The sequence below is a fragment of the Equus quagga genome, chromosome 12 (genome assembly GCF_021613505.1).
Source record: "Equus quagga isolate Etosha38 chromosome 12, UCLA_HA_Equagga_1.0, whole genome shotgun sequence".
Classification (NCBI taxonomy): domain Eukaryota; kingdom Metazoa; phylum Chordata; class Mammalia; order Perissodactyla; family Equidae; genus Equus; species Equus quagga.
The window spans coordinates 97,922,470-97,940,449 of NC_060278.1; the positions used below are offsets into that span (position 1 = coordinate 97,922,470).

Here is a 17,980-nt window from a genome sequence, read left to right on the forward strand (position 1 = left end):
CGGGGCAACCTCGTTCCGGCCCCATCCCAGGAAGCCTCGCCCCCACTGAGCCATCACTGCCAAAAGCAGGCCAGTGGTGGTCGCAGTGCTTGGAGTCGGGGACACCTGGGAAAGCCCTGCCAAGTTTCAGAGCCCCTGTGCTCCATCCATTCCACCGGGTTAAGCCAGGGTCCACCCCTTACCAGGCGCTCTTCCCGACCTCTGGATGCAGAGCTGAAAGGCCTCTCTCATGGAGCTGACCTTCCTGCACAGGAAACTGACACAAAGCAGGCAAATTGGAGCTGGCCCGATGGCGTAGCGGTTGAATTCACACACTCCACTCCGCGGCCCAGGGTTCACAGGTTCAGATCCCAGGCATGGACCTAGCACCACTCCTCAAACCACGCTGTGGTGGCATCCCACATAAAATAAAGGAAGACTGGCAACATATGTCAGCTCAGGGCCAATCTTCCTCACAAAACAAGAAAGCAGGCAAATTAACCATGGGACCAGGACTTTGCCACCCATCTCCTTGTCCCACGAGAAGAAAGGCAGAGAGCGTGGGCCAGCCAGAAGCAGGACTGGCACACACACCCCGGTCCCTTTACACACCCGGCCACAGGCTTGCTTTCCCACTTGAGCCACAACCTAAGTCGCCTTCCAAGAATCGCCTCGAGGTCAGGACGGGCCATGTGCCCCTCAGCGGGGAGGGCAGGTGGGTCTTGGAAGCCTGTGTCCGTCCTGAGAACGTCCTTTGGAAAGACCGCAGACTCCGTCGGTGAAAGGGTCAGGGCCATGCAGCAGCCCCGCGCTCAGCCACGGGCGGACACAGGGACAGAGGGACGGCCTGCTGGGTGAGAATGACTCTCAGAGCGCGAGCTGGGCTGCGTCCCCTAACGATGCAGGCCAGCTCCTCCTCAGACACTGGCCGGAGTCTGAGAGGAAGCACTGGGGTGATGGGGCGAACAGCATGGCGTTCGGTGGGCGGCTGGTCACCGTGAGGAGGGGACATCTGAGCTCGGACCCAGGTGACAAGAGAAGCCAGGAAAGCCTCCCAGGGCGACACACAGGAGGTACACGCTACCCGTGAGCAAGCGGGGGCTTCCAAGCCCGAGGGACAGAGGGGAGCTGGCGGCCAGCACAGAGGCCCTGGGGTCGGAGGGCAGGGCCTGGCCTGATCTGGTTGGACCCTTTTGGTCATGGATTTGGGATTTTATTGGAGTTTGGATTTTATTCCAATGAGAAGACACCCCACCCGAGAGTTTTAAATAGGAGAGTGGCCTGATCTGATTTATGTTTTAAAAGCCGCGCTGGCTGCCGTGGGGGAAGGGTTTGGAGGGGGAAGGGCGGAGGCAGCATGTCAGAAACAATGGCCCTGGGCTCCTCAGGAGCTTAAAGGAGATTTTAAGTTTTGTTTTACAGTCTACACAGTTTGCACGAACCTCAAGGACGCATCTTGATGTATTTTTTACATCTGGGGACACTGGGGTAACCACCACCCAGATCAAGATGGAAGATGTTTCCAGGGCTCTGGAAGGTTCCCTCGTGGTCCTTCCCAGCCTCCACCCACATGCCACTGCTCTCCCGGTGACTGTCACCAAGATAGTTGGGCCACATCTCGAAGTTCCCTTACACGGACTCAGGGTGAAGGTGCCCTCTGTGTCCGTCCTCGTTCACCCCTGACGTTTCCGAGGTGCCCCAGGTCGTGCATGGGTACATGGTTCATTCCGGGCAGGAGAACTGAGTTGAGAACAGGCCACCCTTTCCCCACGTGCCTTCGGCCCCGGTTGGTGCCAGCTCAGCACCGGCAAAGCTGTGCATACCAGTGACCACCAGAGGGCAGTGCGACCCCGGAGCTGGCCCAGGCTCAACAGGGCCTGGAAACCACCTGGGGTCACCCTTGAAAGAATTCCAAGGCATCTCCTCCAGGCCGCGCCTGTGCTTCCGAGATTGCTTCCATGAAATGGCAGCGCCATCCACGGTGTGTTCAGGCCCGAGAGTTAATAAGCAGACTCTCCGCCGTGGCCACAATGGGGATCCCAGCAGAAAGCAGGGTCTATACCAGGAGACGGTGGACACTACGGTGGCCTCCAGAGCAATCCGGCAACCGCAGGGCTTGGAAGTGCTTATTCCTAAACTCTGCCTGACTTTAAAAGTTAGCAGCTCTAATTTTTTTTTTTTTTTTTTTTTGGTAAGGAAGATTGGCCCTGAGTTAACATCTGTTGCTAATCTTCCTCTTTTCTCCCCAAAGCCCCAGTACATAGTTTCATATCCTAGTTGTAGGTCATTCTAGTTCTTCCATGTGGGATGCTGCCACAGCATGGCTTGATGAACAGTACGTAGTCCGCACCCTGGATCCCAACTGGTGAACCCAGGCCACCAAAGCGGAGTGTGCAAATTTAACCACTCAGCCACACGGCTGGCCCCCAGCTGGTCTGATTTTTAATAATACAATTGTAATAACAGTCTGGAGAGTTAGGACCTGCGCCTTGGGTCAAATCCCAGGTCTTCCTTTTACTGTCTGTGGGAACTTCACCTCTCTGACCCTCGGCTTTTTCAGCTGTAAAATGGGGCTGAGATAGAGCCAACCTCACAGATTTGTTGAAAGCACTGAATGCAGTCAGACACGAATAATGCTTTTTGACCGCTCTCCACAATGAGAAAGGCTTGTTACATCAAGACAGATACACATGTGTTTATGTACATAGTACACCGTGTGTGTAACTGAATGTTTCACACAGCAATGCCTCCCCGTACCGCTGTGATACACCCTGTTCTTTTCCATCCTGTTCTATTTTATTTTTAAATTAAGCAGATCACCATCCACTAAATCGATTTCAGAACCCACTGTTTGGAAAATACTAGTTTAGAAAAGAGTTTGGCAAGCAATGTTGTTTTTATAAGCCCCATTTTACAGAGGGAGAAACTGAGGCCCCGAGAGGGGTTGTGGCTCACCCATGACCTCCCAGCCGGAAGGTGGCAGAGCGCAGACTCCAACCCAGCTTCTCAGGCTCCTCAGTTAATGCTCCTCAGCCCGAGGTTGCAAGCTAGCGGCTTACAGGCCAGCTCTGGCCCACAGATAAGATTTATTGTTCTTCAGGTTATGTTTGCAAACTTTGATCCAATGATTTAAAACCTGAGAGATTTAACTCAAAATCTAAATTTTCAACTTCTCAAAAGAGTGGACCACCTGGTGACAGCGGGCCTGCATTTGCACGTGATCAGGTGGCGCCACACGGCAGCTGCCTCTTTTAGCCGCTGCAGGTACCCTCCAGGCCCACCCAGGCGCCACCACACCCTGCGGACGCTGAAAACTCCATTCCTCAGACCGCCTTACAGCCAGGGCTCTGGAGCATTTAAGGGCCCACCAGCCAGCTGCGGGCACAAGAGACCCCGTGGTCGGCACTAAGGGGGCATCCAGCCTGCAGGTGCAGCCCCGAGCGCGCTGGGCCGTCTGCCCCTCCCGTCGGCAGCAATGCTTCCTGGTTCCGTGGGAGCGGCAGCCCAGCCCGGCGGCTCAGTCCTGCAGTGCGGCTTCCTCAGCCCTCTCTGTGATTCTGTAAATGCCTGTAATGTGCCAATCAGAGCCAACCAGGAAAGCAACCAGGTCTGACCCACGAGTTTGGGGTGAGTAATTTATGATGGCAGTTACACCTCCACCACCAAAGTGAGTGTGCCAAGGGCCCTAGTAGAGACATCGATGGGGAAACATTGCCTCTGCAGCCAAGTGTCCGGGCGTGGGCCAGGTGCTGGTGGCCAGGGGTCAGCAAGAAGACCTGGACGCAGTGCGGAGGACAGCAAGGACAAGCGGGAGCCTGCTGGCCTGTCTGCACGGTCTGTTGCCACATCTAACGACAGCGACCTTGCAAGAGAAGAGACGGCTGCTTCCCTTCCGCCTTCTAAATCTCACACAAGTTCCTCTTTGGGTCAATTTTAAGTCGGAACCGTTGGTGGAAAGGGATTCTGGGAAATGTAGTTCCAGCCTCGCCATGTCGCCGGTACAGATTACAGACCACCCTGCTTTACTGGCTGGGTGGATTCTGCTCTCTACGACTGACCTGACTGACAGAGACTTTGGACAGTTCTGCAGTGGGCACCATCAACGTTTTTGTCAGCCCAAGAGCTTTCCGTAGGACAATCTCCCGCCTTAGTAATCTGTACCAGAAGCAGCCTGAATCTCACTTTCCCAGCCTCCCTTGCAGTTAGGCTGTAAGCGTGTGACCTAGGCTCAACCAATCAGATAGAGCCAGATGGTACCCAGGCGCAGCCAGTCAAATACATCCAGATGGAGCCTGGGCTCAGCCAGTCAGACACACCCACATGTGAAAGCAATGGAAGGGGATTCTGGTGCGTGGAATCTAATCTAGCAGCGAGGCAGAAGGGACGTGCCCGATGTCATTCGTGAGAGCGGCAGTGTCTGGGCCCGGTGGCAGTGTTGGGAAGGCCCTGCACTGTAATTTGGACGTTGTTGGTGGCCGTGTAGTCTCCTAGCCAGTGTCTCTGGCCCTCCCTCCTGGAGATCTGTGAGTCACTTGATACCCTTTAATAAACTCCTTTTCTGCCTAAATGAGCTAGAATGGATTCTGTTCTTTGCAACTAAAGCCCTGACCGCCTCTAAATTCATGTAACCCTCAGTCTGGGTTTCCCAAGCCTTACAAAGAGCAGAACAACACCCACCCCCACGGGCAGCTGAGAGGAGTCAGGGGAAGTGCACCCAGGAGGTGCTTTATAAACTTACCCGGGGCCGCGACGCATGGGCAGTGTGAGCTGATGGGTCACTGCACTGGCTTGGGAATCAGGCGGTCTAGCTTGAATCCTGGCCCTGGCACAGACCTGTGAGTGCCCTTGGGCAAGTCACTTTCCTCGTCTGGAGAATGCGACTGATCAGTGCCTGCCCTGTGGAGTTATCACAAAGACCAAAGACTGCAGCATGGAAATCCCTCAGCACAGAGCTCAGCATGTGCAAGGCGCCCACGCCAGTGGCACTGGAAGGAATATGGGTAACCTTTGTTTTGACAGATTAAAGAAAATGCGTATTAATATAAGTGGTGTCCTGATGTACCTGCTAGGAAGGTGGTCGATGAATGTTTAGGTTTGGAAAAAAAAAATTTTTTTTTTTGAGGAAGATTAGCCCTGAGCTAAAATCTGCTGCCAATCCTCCTCTTTTTGCTGAGGAAGACTGGCCCTGAGCTGACATCCATGCCCATCTTCCTCTACTTTATATGTGGGATGCCTGCCACAGCATGGCTTGACAAGCGGTGCCATCTCCACACCCGGGATCCGAACAGGCGAACCCCAGGCCGCCAAAGTGGAACGTGCACACTTAACCGCTGCGCCACCAGGCCGGCCCTGGAAAAATTTTTATGTTCAAAACATAACTCTGATTAATGCCACTAAATTAATTGTACACTTAAAAATGGTTAATAGGGCAAATTTTCTGTTATATATATTTTATCACAGTTTTTTAAAAAGTTAATAATGTAATATACCAAAAACCACTGAATGATATTAAATGGGTGGGTTGTATGGTATGTGAATTACAGCTCAATAAAGCTGTTGACAAAACTACCCACCATGTCCTTTGAAGCACAGTGCGACCCCTCTCTCCCTCTGATCTCATCAGCTCCCCACGCCACCCCCAGCCCTGCATCGCTCCATCCTGCCTCACTGGCCTGCCTCCTCCCCCGGAGCACGCAGGCCCCACCTCTGCTCTCCTCCTGCCCAGGATCTTCTTCCAACCAGGTTCGTGGCTCTGAACTCGGCTGCCCATTAGGTCACCTGGGGAGCTTTAAAAAGTACAGACGCCCATGCCCCACCCCAGACAGTCGGGCAGCATTATTCAGGGAGCGGGCTGGCATCTGGGCACTTTTGGCTTGTTGTTTTATATCTTTTCAAGTGCTTCTAATGTTCAGCCACTGTTAAAAACCGCTAACCCAGGGGGCTGGCCCCGTGGCCGAGTGGTTAAGTTCGCGCGCTCTGCTGCAGGCGGCCCAGTGTTTCGTTGGTTCGAATCCTGGGCGCGGACATGGCACTGCTCATCAGGCCACGCTGAGGCAGCGTCCCACATGCCACAACTAGAAGGACCCACAACGAAGATTGTACAACTATGTACTGGGGGGCTTTGGGGAGAAAAAGGAAAAAAAATCGCTAACCCAGACATCACGGCTCAGTCCCCACCTCCTTCCTGCTGCTGCTCAAAGACCAGCTCCTCGGAGAGCCTGTCCGCAGTCCCACAGCTGCTTCCCCTCCAGACCCTGCTGGTTGACCTTCAACATGTCTGCCCGCCCGGGATTCTATTATGTGCATATTGGACTCGTTCCCAAATATCAGATCAGTGAGGACAGAGGCCGAGATTGTTGTGTTCGGCGCTGTGTCCCCCGTGCTTGGCTCATACAGTGTGCTCAGGAAGTCGCCTGAACGCCAGCCTCGGCCCACCTCCTCCCTGTGGCCCATGGTCCAGCTCTGGCTCTGGGGGCTGCAGTTCTGCTGGAGGCCACCAGGTGGCGAGAGTGCCTGCTGCATCGAAGGTCTCAGGGCCAGCCTGATGCAGGGCCATTGCTGAAAGAGCAAGGACTGTGGCCCCTTCCGCAGGGTTGCCAAACCCCCAAGGTGTCCCCCTCTTCTCCTCATTCAGAGGTTCCGAGTCATTGAGCATCTGACGACCCTGGACCCAGACCAAAGTCAGAGGGCGAAGGCCCTGCAGCCCTGTCTGGAACCCCCAAGTCCTTCTCTTTTCCAGCCACTCATTGACCCTCTGGTGCAACCACTTGGGATGACTCCCGAGGGTCCCCTCACACGGCTCGTGACTCACCCCCAAGCGCAGGTCAGTCTGCCCTGGCCAGTGTTTGCAGACGATCTGGACATCCGTCAACTGGGGGCTGGGACATGCACCGTCCTCTCCCGTGTCACAGGATCGCACACCTGCTAAGAGGAACGAGGCAGCGCTGGACAGGTACCAACATGGCCATACCCCAGGCTTCAGGGCAATTAAAAAGGGGACAGAAGTGTGTGTGATCAAATGCTGCCATTTATGTATAAACACGGCGGGAAAACTTGCTGTCTGCATTGGTCTGTGCGTGCAGTGACTCAGGGACACACAGGAAGGGACCCGAGAGGACCAGGGAGGACTTCGCACTGGGGGGGCCTCATATCTTTCACATTCCAGGCACGTGACTGTATTACCTAGTCAAATAAAAAGGAGAAGTAAAACTCAACCTTTTTTTAAAAGCAGCTACTTCTCTACCCGTCAGCCGCATCCTTCTCAGGTCTTTTCTTCTCTGGGAGGGAGGCTGCGGCTGGGGCCAGGAAGGGCCGGAGTTGGAGGTGCGGGGGACCGGGACACTCAAGGTGAGCAAGGCTCAGGGGCTGCCCCCCCACTTAGGGGTCATGTGACCTTCATCATTGGCTCTTCCAAGCCGAGGACATGGCAGTGGAGAGCTGTCCCCTCCCACAGCTCACATTCGAGTAGGACAGACACACACAAGATAAAGTCATAAATACGTACAGACTTTGCTCAGGAACATGAAGGAAACTAGGAAGAGGATGAGACAGAGGATAAGGGTGAGGGGTGGCTACTTCAGAGGTGACATCTGAAAGAACCCGAAGAATAAGCCGCCAGCCCCGGACAGGGGGTACCAGGCCAAGGAAGCAGCAACTCTAGCAGCCTGGAGACGGGCAGGGGTCTGGCTGGCTGGAGCAGAAGGATGACAATGAGGTGACCGTGCCTTCCCTCTCGCAGCCTCGCCCTTGTCCCCTACAATGGGGCTGTGGCGCCGCCCCCTCTGTGGTCTTCAGGATAAAATGAGGTAATGCAGGGAGGGCGCACGTGCATGCCCAAAAAAAGGAAGCTAGACACTGTTTTAACTTAAAAGATGACAATGCCCCACCTACTGGAAAGAGCACTTACATAGGAGTCCAGTTAGACTCCTTCAGTGGCTCTATGGCCTTGAGCTAGTCACTTTTGGGGCCTGTTTCTACAACAGCCAATGGGAGGTCACATCAGGGTAGTGAGTAGCCCTTTCTGGCTTGGCTCATACCCCAGGTCACGGGGAGATTGCAGCCCACCACAAGAATGCCTCAGACCACTGCCCTTCTCCACCTCACTCCTCTAGGCCACCCAGCCTCCTTGCTCCTCGTTGACATGTGAAGCTCACAGTACCCCAGGGCCCTTGCACTTGCTGGTCACTGTCTGGATCGCTCACCTACTTTATCTTCCCACATCCAGCTCTTCCTTCAGGTCTCAGGTCAAATGTCCCTTCCCAAGAGAGGGCCCTGGCATAGTCCCAGCTAGGGTAGCCACCTTCACCCCTTGGTCCTGTTCTAAACCATCCCTGTTTTGTTCCTTTCATAGCACTGGTCAGCAAATGGCCTGCTAGCTAAATCCAGCCCATCCCCTGCTTTTGTACGACGCATGAGCTGAGAACAGTGTTTCATTCTAAACGGTTGGAAAAAATCAAAATAATATTTTATGACACATGAAAATTAAGTGGCCATCTGCCTGGGCCAAGGTCACGCACTGCCCACTCAACTGAGCCCAGGCCTCCATCTTGGCCATGAAGAGACAATTCACTCCCCTCCCCGTTCGCCTAAGACTCAGCCAGGACTTCCCTTCTGTTTCACGTCTGTCAACAACGGCCAAGGAACTGGACGTCCCAGGAAAGCGCCCACTTGTGGAGATGCCCTCACCTCTGGTGGCCCCGGCCCTGTGTTTGGTCATGCACACCTGGCACGGCCATCCCAACCAAATGGAAAACTGCACATTTGAGGACGACCAAGCCATTTTTCCAAAACAGTTTAATTAAAAAAAGGTGAAGAATCTGAAAAAATCGGGGGGAAGGGGAGGAACCCAAAAGAGCATACCGTGTGAGTCCACTGGCTCAGTCACAAAGAAACACCATCATCAAAAAAGATATTTAAGTTTAATACAAATTTTATACAAAGAAAATGTGAAAAAATACTTCCATATGCTAAAAGCAATTATGCTTCACAAATAAGGCCAGCTAGGCTATTTTTTTTTTTTGACAACTGCAATTCACAAATGTTCTTTCTCTCCTGTTTTCTTCTAATACGCTCTTTTTATTTCTTCTCTAATATGGGTAACTAGCTGGAAACTGTACAGATCGCATCCTCTTATCAACAATGAAGAGAAAGTAAACGAGACTAAAATGTACAACCGAATGTACTGGAATGATATCGTACAATTAATTTTCTCATATACATACATCACCTTTGTGTTTGCTCAATGCTTTTTGTTTTACACAACATACAAAATGGGACTACAGCATACGTAGTGTAACAGACAGCATGGCGGGGTCTGGCCTTCTCTCGCACTGCCTTTGTTCATGCTTCCATAAAAACGTAAAATTCCATCACATAAATAATACATACATGCTTCATCCCAGACTCAAACGTCCTCTGCGTGCGTCTTGCCTTTGAGTTCCTGCTCCCGAAAAGCAGAGCATCTCTTCTTACCAAGTGTGTGTGAGTGTGTTTAAAGGAACCAGAAAGCAAAGAAAAGGTCGCTCTTTGTTTCAAAGCTGATGACTCTAACAGTCTCTCTGTTCTCTTCTGTGACTGAGCTGAGCAGGGCTTGTTTCTGTCTGTCTTCTGTAAACAAGGACATCATTTTTTCCCTTTTAGGAGTAGAGTCATCATTGAAATCACACAAAATAAACCAGCCTCTCCGTGTGTCCTTCGGGTTCCAGAGAGCTTGCATTTCCTAACATCATAACAGAGTATCTAAAAGGGGCCGATGTCTTGATGTGACATGCCCACGACGGCACAGAATCTGCACCACAACTCCTGATCCCAATGTGCTGCGCACAGACAGACGAGTGACAAGGGCTCACTTTCCCCCGGGGCAGCCAGGGAGGAGGAGGACCTGTGTGCCACAGTGATCCCAGGGCCCCATCTCCACACCACCGCGTGACGCAGGGGCTGCCTGACCATCCCTTCTCCAACACCAAAACATTCTTTTTGTTATTGGGGTTTTTTTTAATTGTTTTTCTTTTTTCTTTTTTATAAGTTAAAGTCGATACAAATATAAAAAGGGGAAGGTACTCTAGATTCAAGGACATCCACAGATTGTACATTATTTACATCTAAAGCATAGGTTTCGTGTGGGTCCAGCCGTCCTCAGTCAAGGCTAATGCTGAACGCTGTGTAGTGTTGGCCGCCCTATGTGCAGGCGCCAAGGCCCAGTCCCAAGGCTGGGAATTCTCAAGTCTGAAGGTGGTGGTTCTGTCTCACGTTTCTTTACTGTTTCCTGTTTTCCTGGTGTCTGGTTTTTTTCCTCCAAGGGGTGGGTGGCTTGTGTCGCAATTTGTCCCTAGTCCCAGAAGGTATCCAGCCGAGACTCTTTTGGGAGAAGACTCTTGGAACTGGTACTGGCGTTGTGCTCAGAACGCGACGAGCCTCGCTTCTCGTCGCTGCTGCTCCAGCAACTGGATTTACTGCTCCGGGAATGGTCTGGGGGGAGAAAACAGAAAGGCATGTCAGCATCCCTGCTCGCTTCCACCGAGGGGAACTGCCCCACCCTGTGACCCGCATCTCCTACCCGGGAAGCCACCCTCCCCTCCCCATTCCACACGACACTGATGCCTAAAATACCGCCACCAGAGACGTCCTTAAATTTGTGGGTCTGCAGAATACAGAGGTAGAACAACTTAATTTTCGAGGGTTTAACAACAGCTGATTGGAAAAACAGTAGGGGGTCACGCTCACAGAGAACAAAGATTAGTGAGAAAGGTACTAAATTGCCAAGGAAGGCATTTCTGTGTGGCACCGGGAACTGTAAGCCCTTATTACGTGGCTGAACGACATCAAGATCCCATGCACTTGTAGCCAAACCTTGGCCACTGGAAAAAGGCACCAAAATTTGGCATTCGATCCACTTACTTGTACTAACAGAGTTTCTTTAATCATTAAATTTATAGGCAACTCAACAAACAGGCTTATAACCAAACCACCCAAGGGAGTGGATATAGAAGAGAAGAAATGTGGACGAGAACGGTCAAGTCCAGCTGGGAACGCAGACCCACTGACTCCCAGGAAAGACAAGGTGAAGGGTCACTGAAGGAGGCAGAACCAGAGTAAGACCGAAGAGAGCTCCAAGGACGTGTGTACCACAAGCAGCTCAACACAGGCTGAGTGAGCAACGAGGAAGGTGATGGAAAAGCCGAAGGAGCCATCTGCGCAAGTGAAGCAGCTCAGGCCGCAGCCGCAGCTGGACATCCAGGTCGACCGCGAGACCCGTCAGCAAACAAGTAAGACCATCGCAGCTGAGATCCTTTCCCACGTGTGGACAGAGTGGGGCAAAACTTTCTTCTGCAATGTCTTGAGGTGGGGTGATAATACGTGACTGAGAGAAACCGACTGGCAAGCTTACAGACAGAGTCAGAGGGAGGGAGGAAAGGACCGCGTCCTCGCCCGGGACGACGTTTCTTATCGCCCCGTAAAAAGGGCCACGTGTGTTTGGCCATGCGTTCTGTTTCTGGAAGATAAGCAGGGAAGAGAATGATAAGGATCTCCACAGTGCTGTAGTCAACTCAGGGCACAGCGCTTTGGAATCACACGCATCAGTGACCGAAAGGAGGCGGGATTCGGGTGGGCAGAGCTGGGGTCAAGGGCCGAGTCTTCCTGACAGCCCTGAATCCACCTCTTCCACGCCTCCTTCCCTGTTTGTGATGCCAACACCGTGAGTTCTTCCGGAAGGTCTTTGGGCAGTGGTGTAAGTCGGTCACCACCATACATGAGAAAATCCTACGACAATGGCATCAAGCCACATCAAGTCCCCCCTGCTCGCCCGGCTCCGGTGAAAGCAGAGAGCGGCTGGGGCACCAGAAGAAATGGGAGCAGGGCTGAGCTTAGCACAGAGCCTGCATCACAGAGCCAGGCTGCGTCTGAGAGCCCAGCTCCTCACAGAAAGAGGACACAGGGTGCTTGGCTGGTGTGGCCAGTGACTTTGGGGCAGGCTCGGTGTTAACCTAGAACCCTTTAGGAAAAGAGCGAGAATGATCCCCTCCAGAAGCCACACTACACGCTCGGCTCTCTCAGTTCCCACTGCAGTTTCCGACGGCCACAGAGGCACAGCTAAGAGATGCTGCAAGGAAAGGCAAGACCATCACTCAAGAGAACAGGAGAAGACACGCCCACAAAGAAAACACACACACACACACACACACACACAAGCCTTCTGCATGCCAGGAAAAATTCCCCGGCAGCTTCCATGAGACAGGGTCATACTTACACTTCTGGGCGGGGTAGGTGGGGTGCAGCTGGTGGTCTGTGGTGGTTGGGGCATAGGCAGGCTGCTTGTCACACCTTTTGCTAACTGAAGAGATAGCACAGGTAGCCTCAGAGTGTGTCAGAGAGCTCAAATCCGCACAACCCCAAGTGCTCCCTATTCTGCTCCTCGATAGGCTACTGTCCTCAGACCTGGGGGCTGCTTCCTGAGTCACCATTCTCCAACGTAACGCATTCACGGGAGGCTCAGGCTTGTCAAAGGCCTGCTGAACCATGAGCTGGATAACTGGATGCAGCCCAGCATTAGAGGTGGGAAAGGAGGTACATAATGACATAAAAGCAACGTTGTAAGGCTCTACGTCTCAGAATCTTGAAAGCAAAACCCTCAGAACCACTAGAGCTGCCCAGAGCCTAACTGAGCCAGGGCACAGAGGCGCCAGCACCACAGCAAGGCGGGAGGCAGCACCCAGGAGTCCAGACTCCTCGGGGCACCGTCTGCTGCCAAGGACAGCGAGGGGAGGGCGGTGTGCCTGCGGTGAGGCGGACTGAGGACAGGGCTACAGACGAGACACCAAGTGGGCCACACCCTCAGCTACAATGGTAGGTCACCCACAAATGATATCTGACATTGAAGAGTCAAAATCAGTGAGAGGAAAGGAGTCTCAAAATAACTGATATGGTGAAGAGTTTGGTAGAGAAGGAAGGGAAGATATGATAAAGCAAAAAACAGAGACAGTCCAGGAAAAAGGAAAGCTGGACAAGAATGGAAATGTAACCACAGTACACTCACTATTTGACTCTGCAACAAACGGCATGATCATAATGATGGAAACACGGATTATCGCATTTCACTGTCTTAGACTCGGCCTACAGCCGAAAGCGAGCAGAGTCAACTGCACTTAGAGAAAAGAACGCACGTGTTCTCAGCCTCGATGATGGGAAGTCAGAGCAGAGAAGGTGGAAAGTCTGGATACGACGGGGTCGAAGCGGGGAGGAGGAGACGGGCTGCCGAGAGATGCTGTCTCTAGCCGACAGAACAAGAACCACAGAGAGTTTTATTTGACCAAGGTAAGGCAGAGAACACAAAATAGTGACAAGAGTAGTTTGGAAGGAGAGGGAGAAAAAAAGTCATAAATGACCTCAACGCTCATCTTTTAAAGTGAGAAGTCAACAAGCAACGTCTAAAGATAAAGTCCAGAAACAGAAGTATAGGGAAGCACATTATTTATAAAGAAGGAGATAAGTACCAGACGCACAAGGCAGCGGTGAAGGTTGGGACCAGACACTGGTATTCCCTGTGCGATTTTATTTTCTCTAACTATATGCATGCATTGCTTTGATTAAAGTGAGAAGACAGGCAAACAGGAGAGGCCCACGCGCCCCCACGGAGGACGCTCAGACCCCCACCAAACCTTTCTCCCTCCCAGCTAGACTCCCCGTCTGACCATCCTCGGACCAGGGGCATACGAGGAGCTCGCTTAGAAACCTCAATGTTTTGTGAAGCCCCCTTCCCCCCAGGAGATTTTATCTGCATTGTCACCAAACAGCAACAGCTGGCAGAAGTCAGGTCAGACGTACGAGGGATTGGGAGAGGACCGAAAACAAGTCCGTCTTTCTGCTTTGGCACAAGCGTCAGCACGAACTGCTCTGAGGAGAAAACAGCTGTCCTGCCCAGGCCCACGGACTCCTGCGCGCCTCTCTGCTGCTCGGACCCGGCGGCCACAGCGCCTGAACTCGGTGCAGTTTCTGCCAAGGAGCTGCCTGGCGCTCCCACCTCCCTGAGGCGCCTTCTGTCCCGCCTCCTCCAACGTCCTAACTGCAGACATCTCCTTAACTGTAGTCCCGGTTCCACCTCTTTCTTTCCCCAAGACCCGCAGAGAGGGACCCTTCCGATGTGGAAATTCTGTGACTCTAACCGATCCCAGCTTCTTTGTCAGACAAGGTCTCAAAACGACCTTTAGAATTTAAAATGTCCTTGCTTGTCAATGACTCAGGGCTCAATGGTGACCATGGTAAAAAGACTTTCAGGTGGCGTATTGAAACAGAAAGCATGTTGCAGGAGCGGGTAAGAAGGGGAAATGGAGGCAAGATGGAAGGACAGCTCATAAGGAGACGCCTAAGTGGGCAGGGGAAGTCGACAGGACAGGTCTTCCCACGTGCTGCTCAGTATGGTACCACTAGCTACAATGTTGCTATTTAAAGTTCAAGTCAAACAAAATGTTCAATTCCACTCCTCAGTCACACTGGCCACAGTTTAAGGGTCCAACAGCCAGTGGTGCTCACAGCTACCATAGCAGACAACGCCGGCACACAGCAGCGCCAGCATCACAGACCCTTCTGGGGAGGATGCAGGGTGTCAAGGGAGGAACCCGGAGACACAGGGGGACGTTCAAATGCCCAGGGAAGGAAGCAGCTGAGAGCAGGAATTCAGGCCCTGACCGACAACAGGGAGGAAAGGGGAGGTGCAGCCGCAGGAAGGGTGGGATGGGGGACAGCTTGGCTGGTGCTCCTCTGCAGGAAGAGGCAGTGTTCTTTGCTCACAGTGACGGTGGAGGGGACAGGTGGGAGGCTGGAACATCGGTTGAAGGAAGAAATTTGGTCAGACAACCAGGCAGATGAGAACCTCTGCTCTGAGGTCAGTGGTCAAGGATTTTTGCGTGTGTGGCAGGACGAGTCTGTCCTCCCGTGTAACTTTTTCCAGCTGAGCTCGGATGCCTGGGTGCAGGTGAGTAAAAAGGAGAAGGCTGGGGTTTCTCCGAGGCGGGGTTCTGCCAAACGGACATGTTGAGAAGGCAGGAAGGCATGGGGAGACCAGGCTATGCTCACGGGGTCGCACTGGGATGAGCCGTGGAAACTATGGGGAAGGGGGGAGGGCAGGAAGTGAAGAGAGAAAAGAGTGAGGAGATGGGAAGGGGAAAAAAGGCCACATCCGCAGCCTTCGCTTCCACCACAGACTAGTGTCGTCTTAGCTGAGCCACACAACGTACCAGTAATCCACCATTTCTGAATTACAAAAATAGCAGTTTCATACAGGTCAACCTCAGAATCCCCAGCACAGTCGTTGAGAGCCCAGGTCTGGAGTCAGAGAGACGTGGACTAAGTCCAGGCTCCAACAGTCACTCGCTGAGTTACTCGGGCATGTGCATTAACCTCTCTGGGCCTCGGCTTCCTCATTGGAACAACTCCTCTCTCAGAGATGTTGGAAATAACACATGATGCGCTGTGTACGTGCCTCACGCTCTTCACACTAAGCTCTGCTGACTTCCCGTGACGGCTCCTAAAGACAGGAGCTGCCTGGCTCCTTCCCCTCTAAGTCCCCAGCCCCAGCCCAGGGCCTGGCCCCAGAGTCACTCAACAAACCCTGTGGACCTCCAACCGTCTACACAAAGCCCAGTGCCATGCACCCTCCACGAACCTGAGGAGAAGTCGGGATCTGGCTCCTCCTCTCTGCCCCCCCACCCCTTTGTGTCACCAGACTCCTTGGGATCCTCTTCTCCTCCCCCACCCTCCTAGCAGCAAGTCACCAGCATCTACCAGGCTTCTTGCCTCCTCTCTCCAATCTGAACCTTGCTTTCCACCCCCTCGGACAGCCCACGGGCCAGATCCAGCCCATCGCCTGTTTTTCAACTACAGTTTCACTGGAGCACAGCCACACCCACTGACGTCCTATCTGCTTTTATGCGACAACGGCAGAGTTCAGCAGTTGCAACAGAATCCGTGTCGTGTCACCTTCAAAGCTTAAAATGTTTACCGTGCGGCCCTTTGCAGTTTGCAGACCCCTCGGCTAGCTAATAGCTCAATCACCTCGGAACTGGAATACGACACATCTCCCAACCCCCTTCCTGTATGCAATGCTGCTGATTCCAGAAGATTCCATACACCACGGCATCATTGATCTCCCCGATTCCGTGGGGATCCCACCACCGTGCTGCTCCGAACCGCTAAGAGCACCCCAGTCTGAAGCAGCATCTCCTGGACTCGGCCGTCCTCACGCCTCCTTCACAATCGTCACACACCCACAATCCTCCCACCTACGACTTAGTTCGTGTTTTTATTTTAAACTCATTTTTAAACTTAAATAAAACAAACTCTTGTATCACCACTTAAAAGCAGAAAATCAGTAATACTTGCCATACACCAAAGGCAACTCTACAAACAAACACAAGAAAAACCAAATTGCAGCACTAAATTCTCGGTGGGTCCCATGCTACTAAGTCTGCAGCCTGCTCTGTCTTTGTTGAAAAGAAACTAGAAAAGATCAAAGAGATGAGAACGACATCTTAGCACCAGACTGAACTCGTTCTCAGAGACCAAGTCCGGGGACTGATGGGGAGTTCCTTTCTCAAGGGGTGGTTCAATCGTATTTACCACCTAGTTTCTATTCTCCCTCAGTTGGCTCAGGCCACTCCCTCCTATGCACCCCCCCAATGCGAATACCACTCTCCAGCCCCTTCCGGAAACCTTCTCCAGCCACCCTAACAAGGGACATCACTTCTTTGTCTATGCACTTAATATGCAGAAGTGAAATAAAATTTTTGGTTTTCAGCTGAAGAGAATCATCTGGCAGAGAGAAAGATCCTGGAACTGAAGGACATTGAATCAAGCACAATTGTCGCCAACGAGAGAGGCACTTTCTTTGAACCCTTCTGGAATGACCCAAAACTAGTTTAGGAGGGTGCAGGAGAAAGATCCTTTGAGCTAGGAAAAAGGACAGCTCAAACCCCACTGAAGAGAAAAACGAAAGTTAGTCTCAGAAAATCCCCCAAAACAGCCTACCAGGTGATTGGCCAAGAGGAAAGGTTTTTACAGCAACTTCATCCACCTAAAAACTTTTCTTCTTTTTTCTAAAGGCTCAAGTGCCCTCATCCACCAAATGCGGGTGTTGGGACCTCAGGAACAAAGTTTCACTTGGTGTCGTTCACTGTGGTCGTTTCCCCGAGGGCAGAAGACCTGCCCAACCCAAATGTGCGTCTTCTACCCCAGCCCGGGCCAGCACAGAGCTCTCTGTCCAAAGGAAGTTTTAGGTGGAACCCCAATAAATAAAACAAAGACAAGTCAATGCCAAGCAGTTTGGAGGGGCGCCTGAAAGCCGACTTGCCCAGCCACCCCTCACCCCCAAGCCCCGCCCAGGGCGCCCCCAGGGATCCCCGAGGACCCACAGTCGCTGGGAAGCCCCCGCCATAATGAAAGCTCTCCCTGAGGAGATGGCTGCCCCTCTGCCTGCGCGGACTGAGGACGCACCATTCACCCACGGGGGCAACATACCCGAGCCTTGGCTGGAGCCTAAGAGAATGGAGGAGGGCGTCTCCCTGGAGCCAGAAAGGTCGAGGGTCTAGAAATACAAAGAGAGAGAGATGGACTCAAGGCCCTGGGGCCAATGTAGCCCCCCAGGGAAGCCCAGGGATCCACGCTGCCCACAAGGCCCCTTCGTGCCCTCTGCCCGGCGGGAAGGCCAGGTCCGCTGGGGTGCCCCACACTGTACGGTGACTCCCGGAATGAGCAGGCTCAACACGGCACTGGGGTGGCCCCTTACTCAACCCTATAGCCTCAGCTTCTAGAACATTCACTGCTTCCTCCACTTCACTCACTGACCTGCACACCCTCCAGATTCTTGCCATATCCAAAAAGGAAATATAGTACTTCAAAATCAATTTATTTTTAGTTCACATTAACCTCTTACTAGGCAATAATATCAACAAAATCAAAGGGTGACTGATGGGATAAAGGCTTATTTTTACCTAATACACACTGAAATAAA

The 17,980-nt window shown here is 52.6% G+C and overlaps 1 protein-coding gene across 1 annotated transcript in view; it reads right to left on the reverse strand.

Annotated features, from left to right (window-relative positions):
- Positions 1 to 8,755: 8,755 nt before the first annotated feature.
- Positions 8,756 to 17,980, reverse strand: part of ZMYND8 (zinc finger MYND-type containing 8) — a 100,243-nt gene continuing 91,018 nt past the window's right edge. Inside the window, exons 19-21 of the mRNA XM_046678053.1 lie at positions 17,488 to 17,554; positions 12,227 to 12,310; positions 8,756 to 10,446 (exon numbers count right to left, since the gene is read on the reverse strand). Coding sequence (XP_046534009.1) covers positions 10,307 to 10,446; positions 12,227 to 12,310; positions 17,488 to 17,554 — 291 coding nt within the window. The 3' untranslated portion in view covers positions 8,756 to 10,306. The remainder of the gene's footprint in view (positions 10,447 to 12,226; positions 12,311 to 17,487; positions 17,555 to 17,980) is intronic.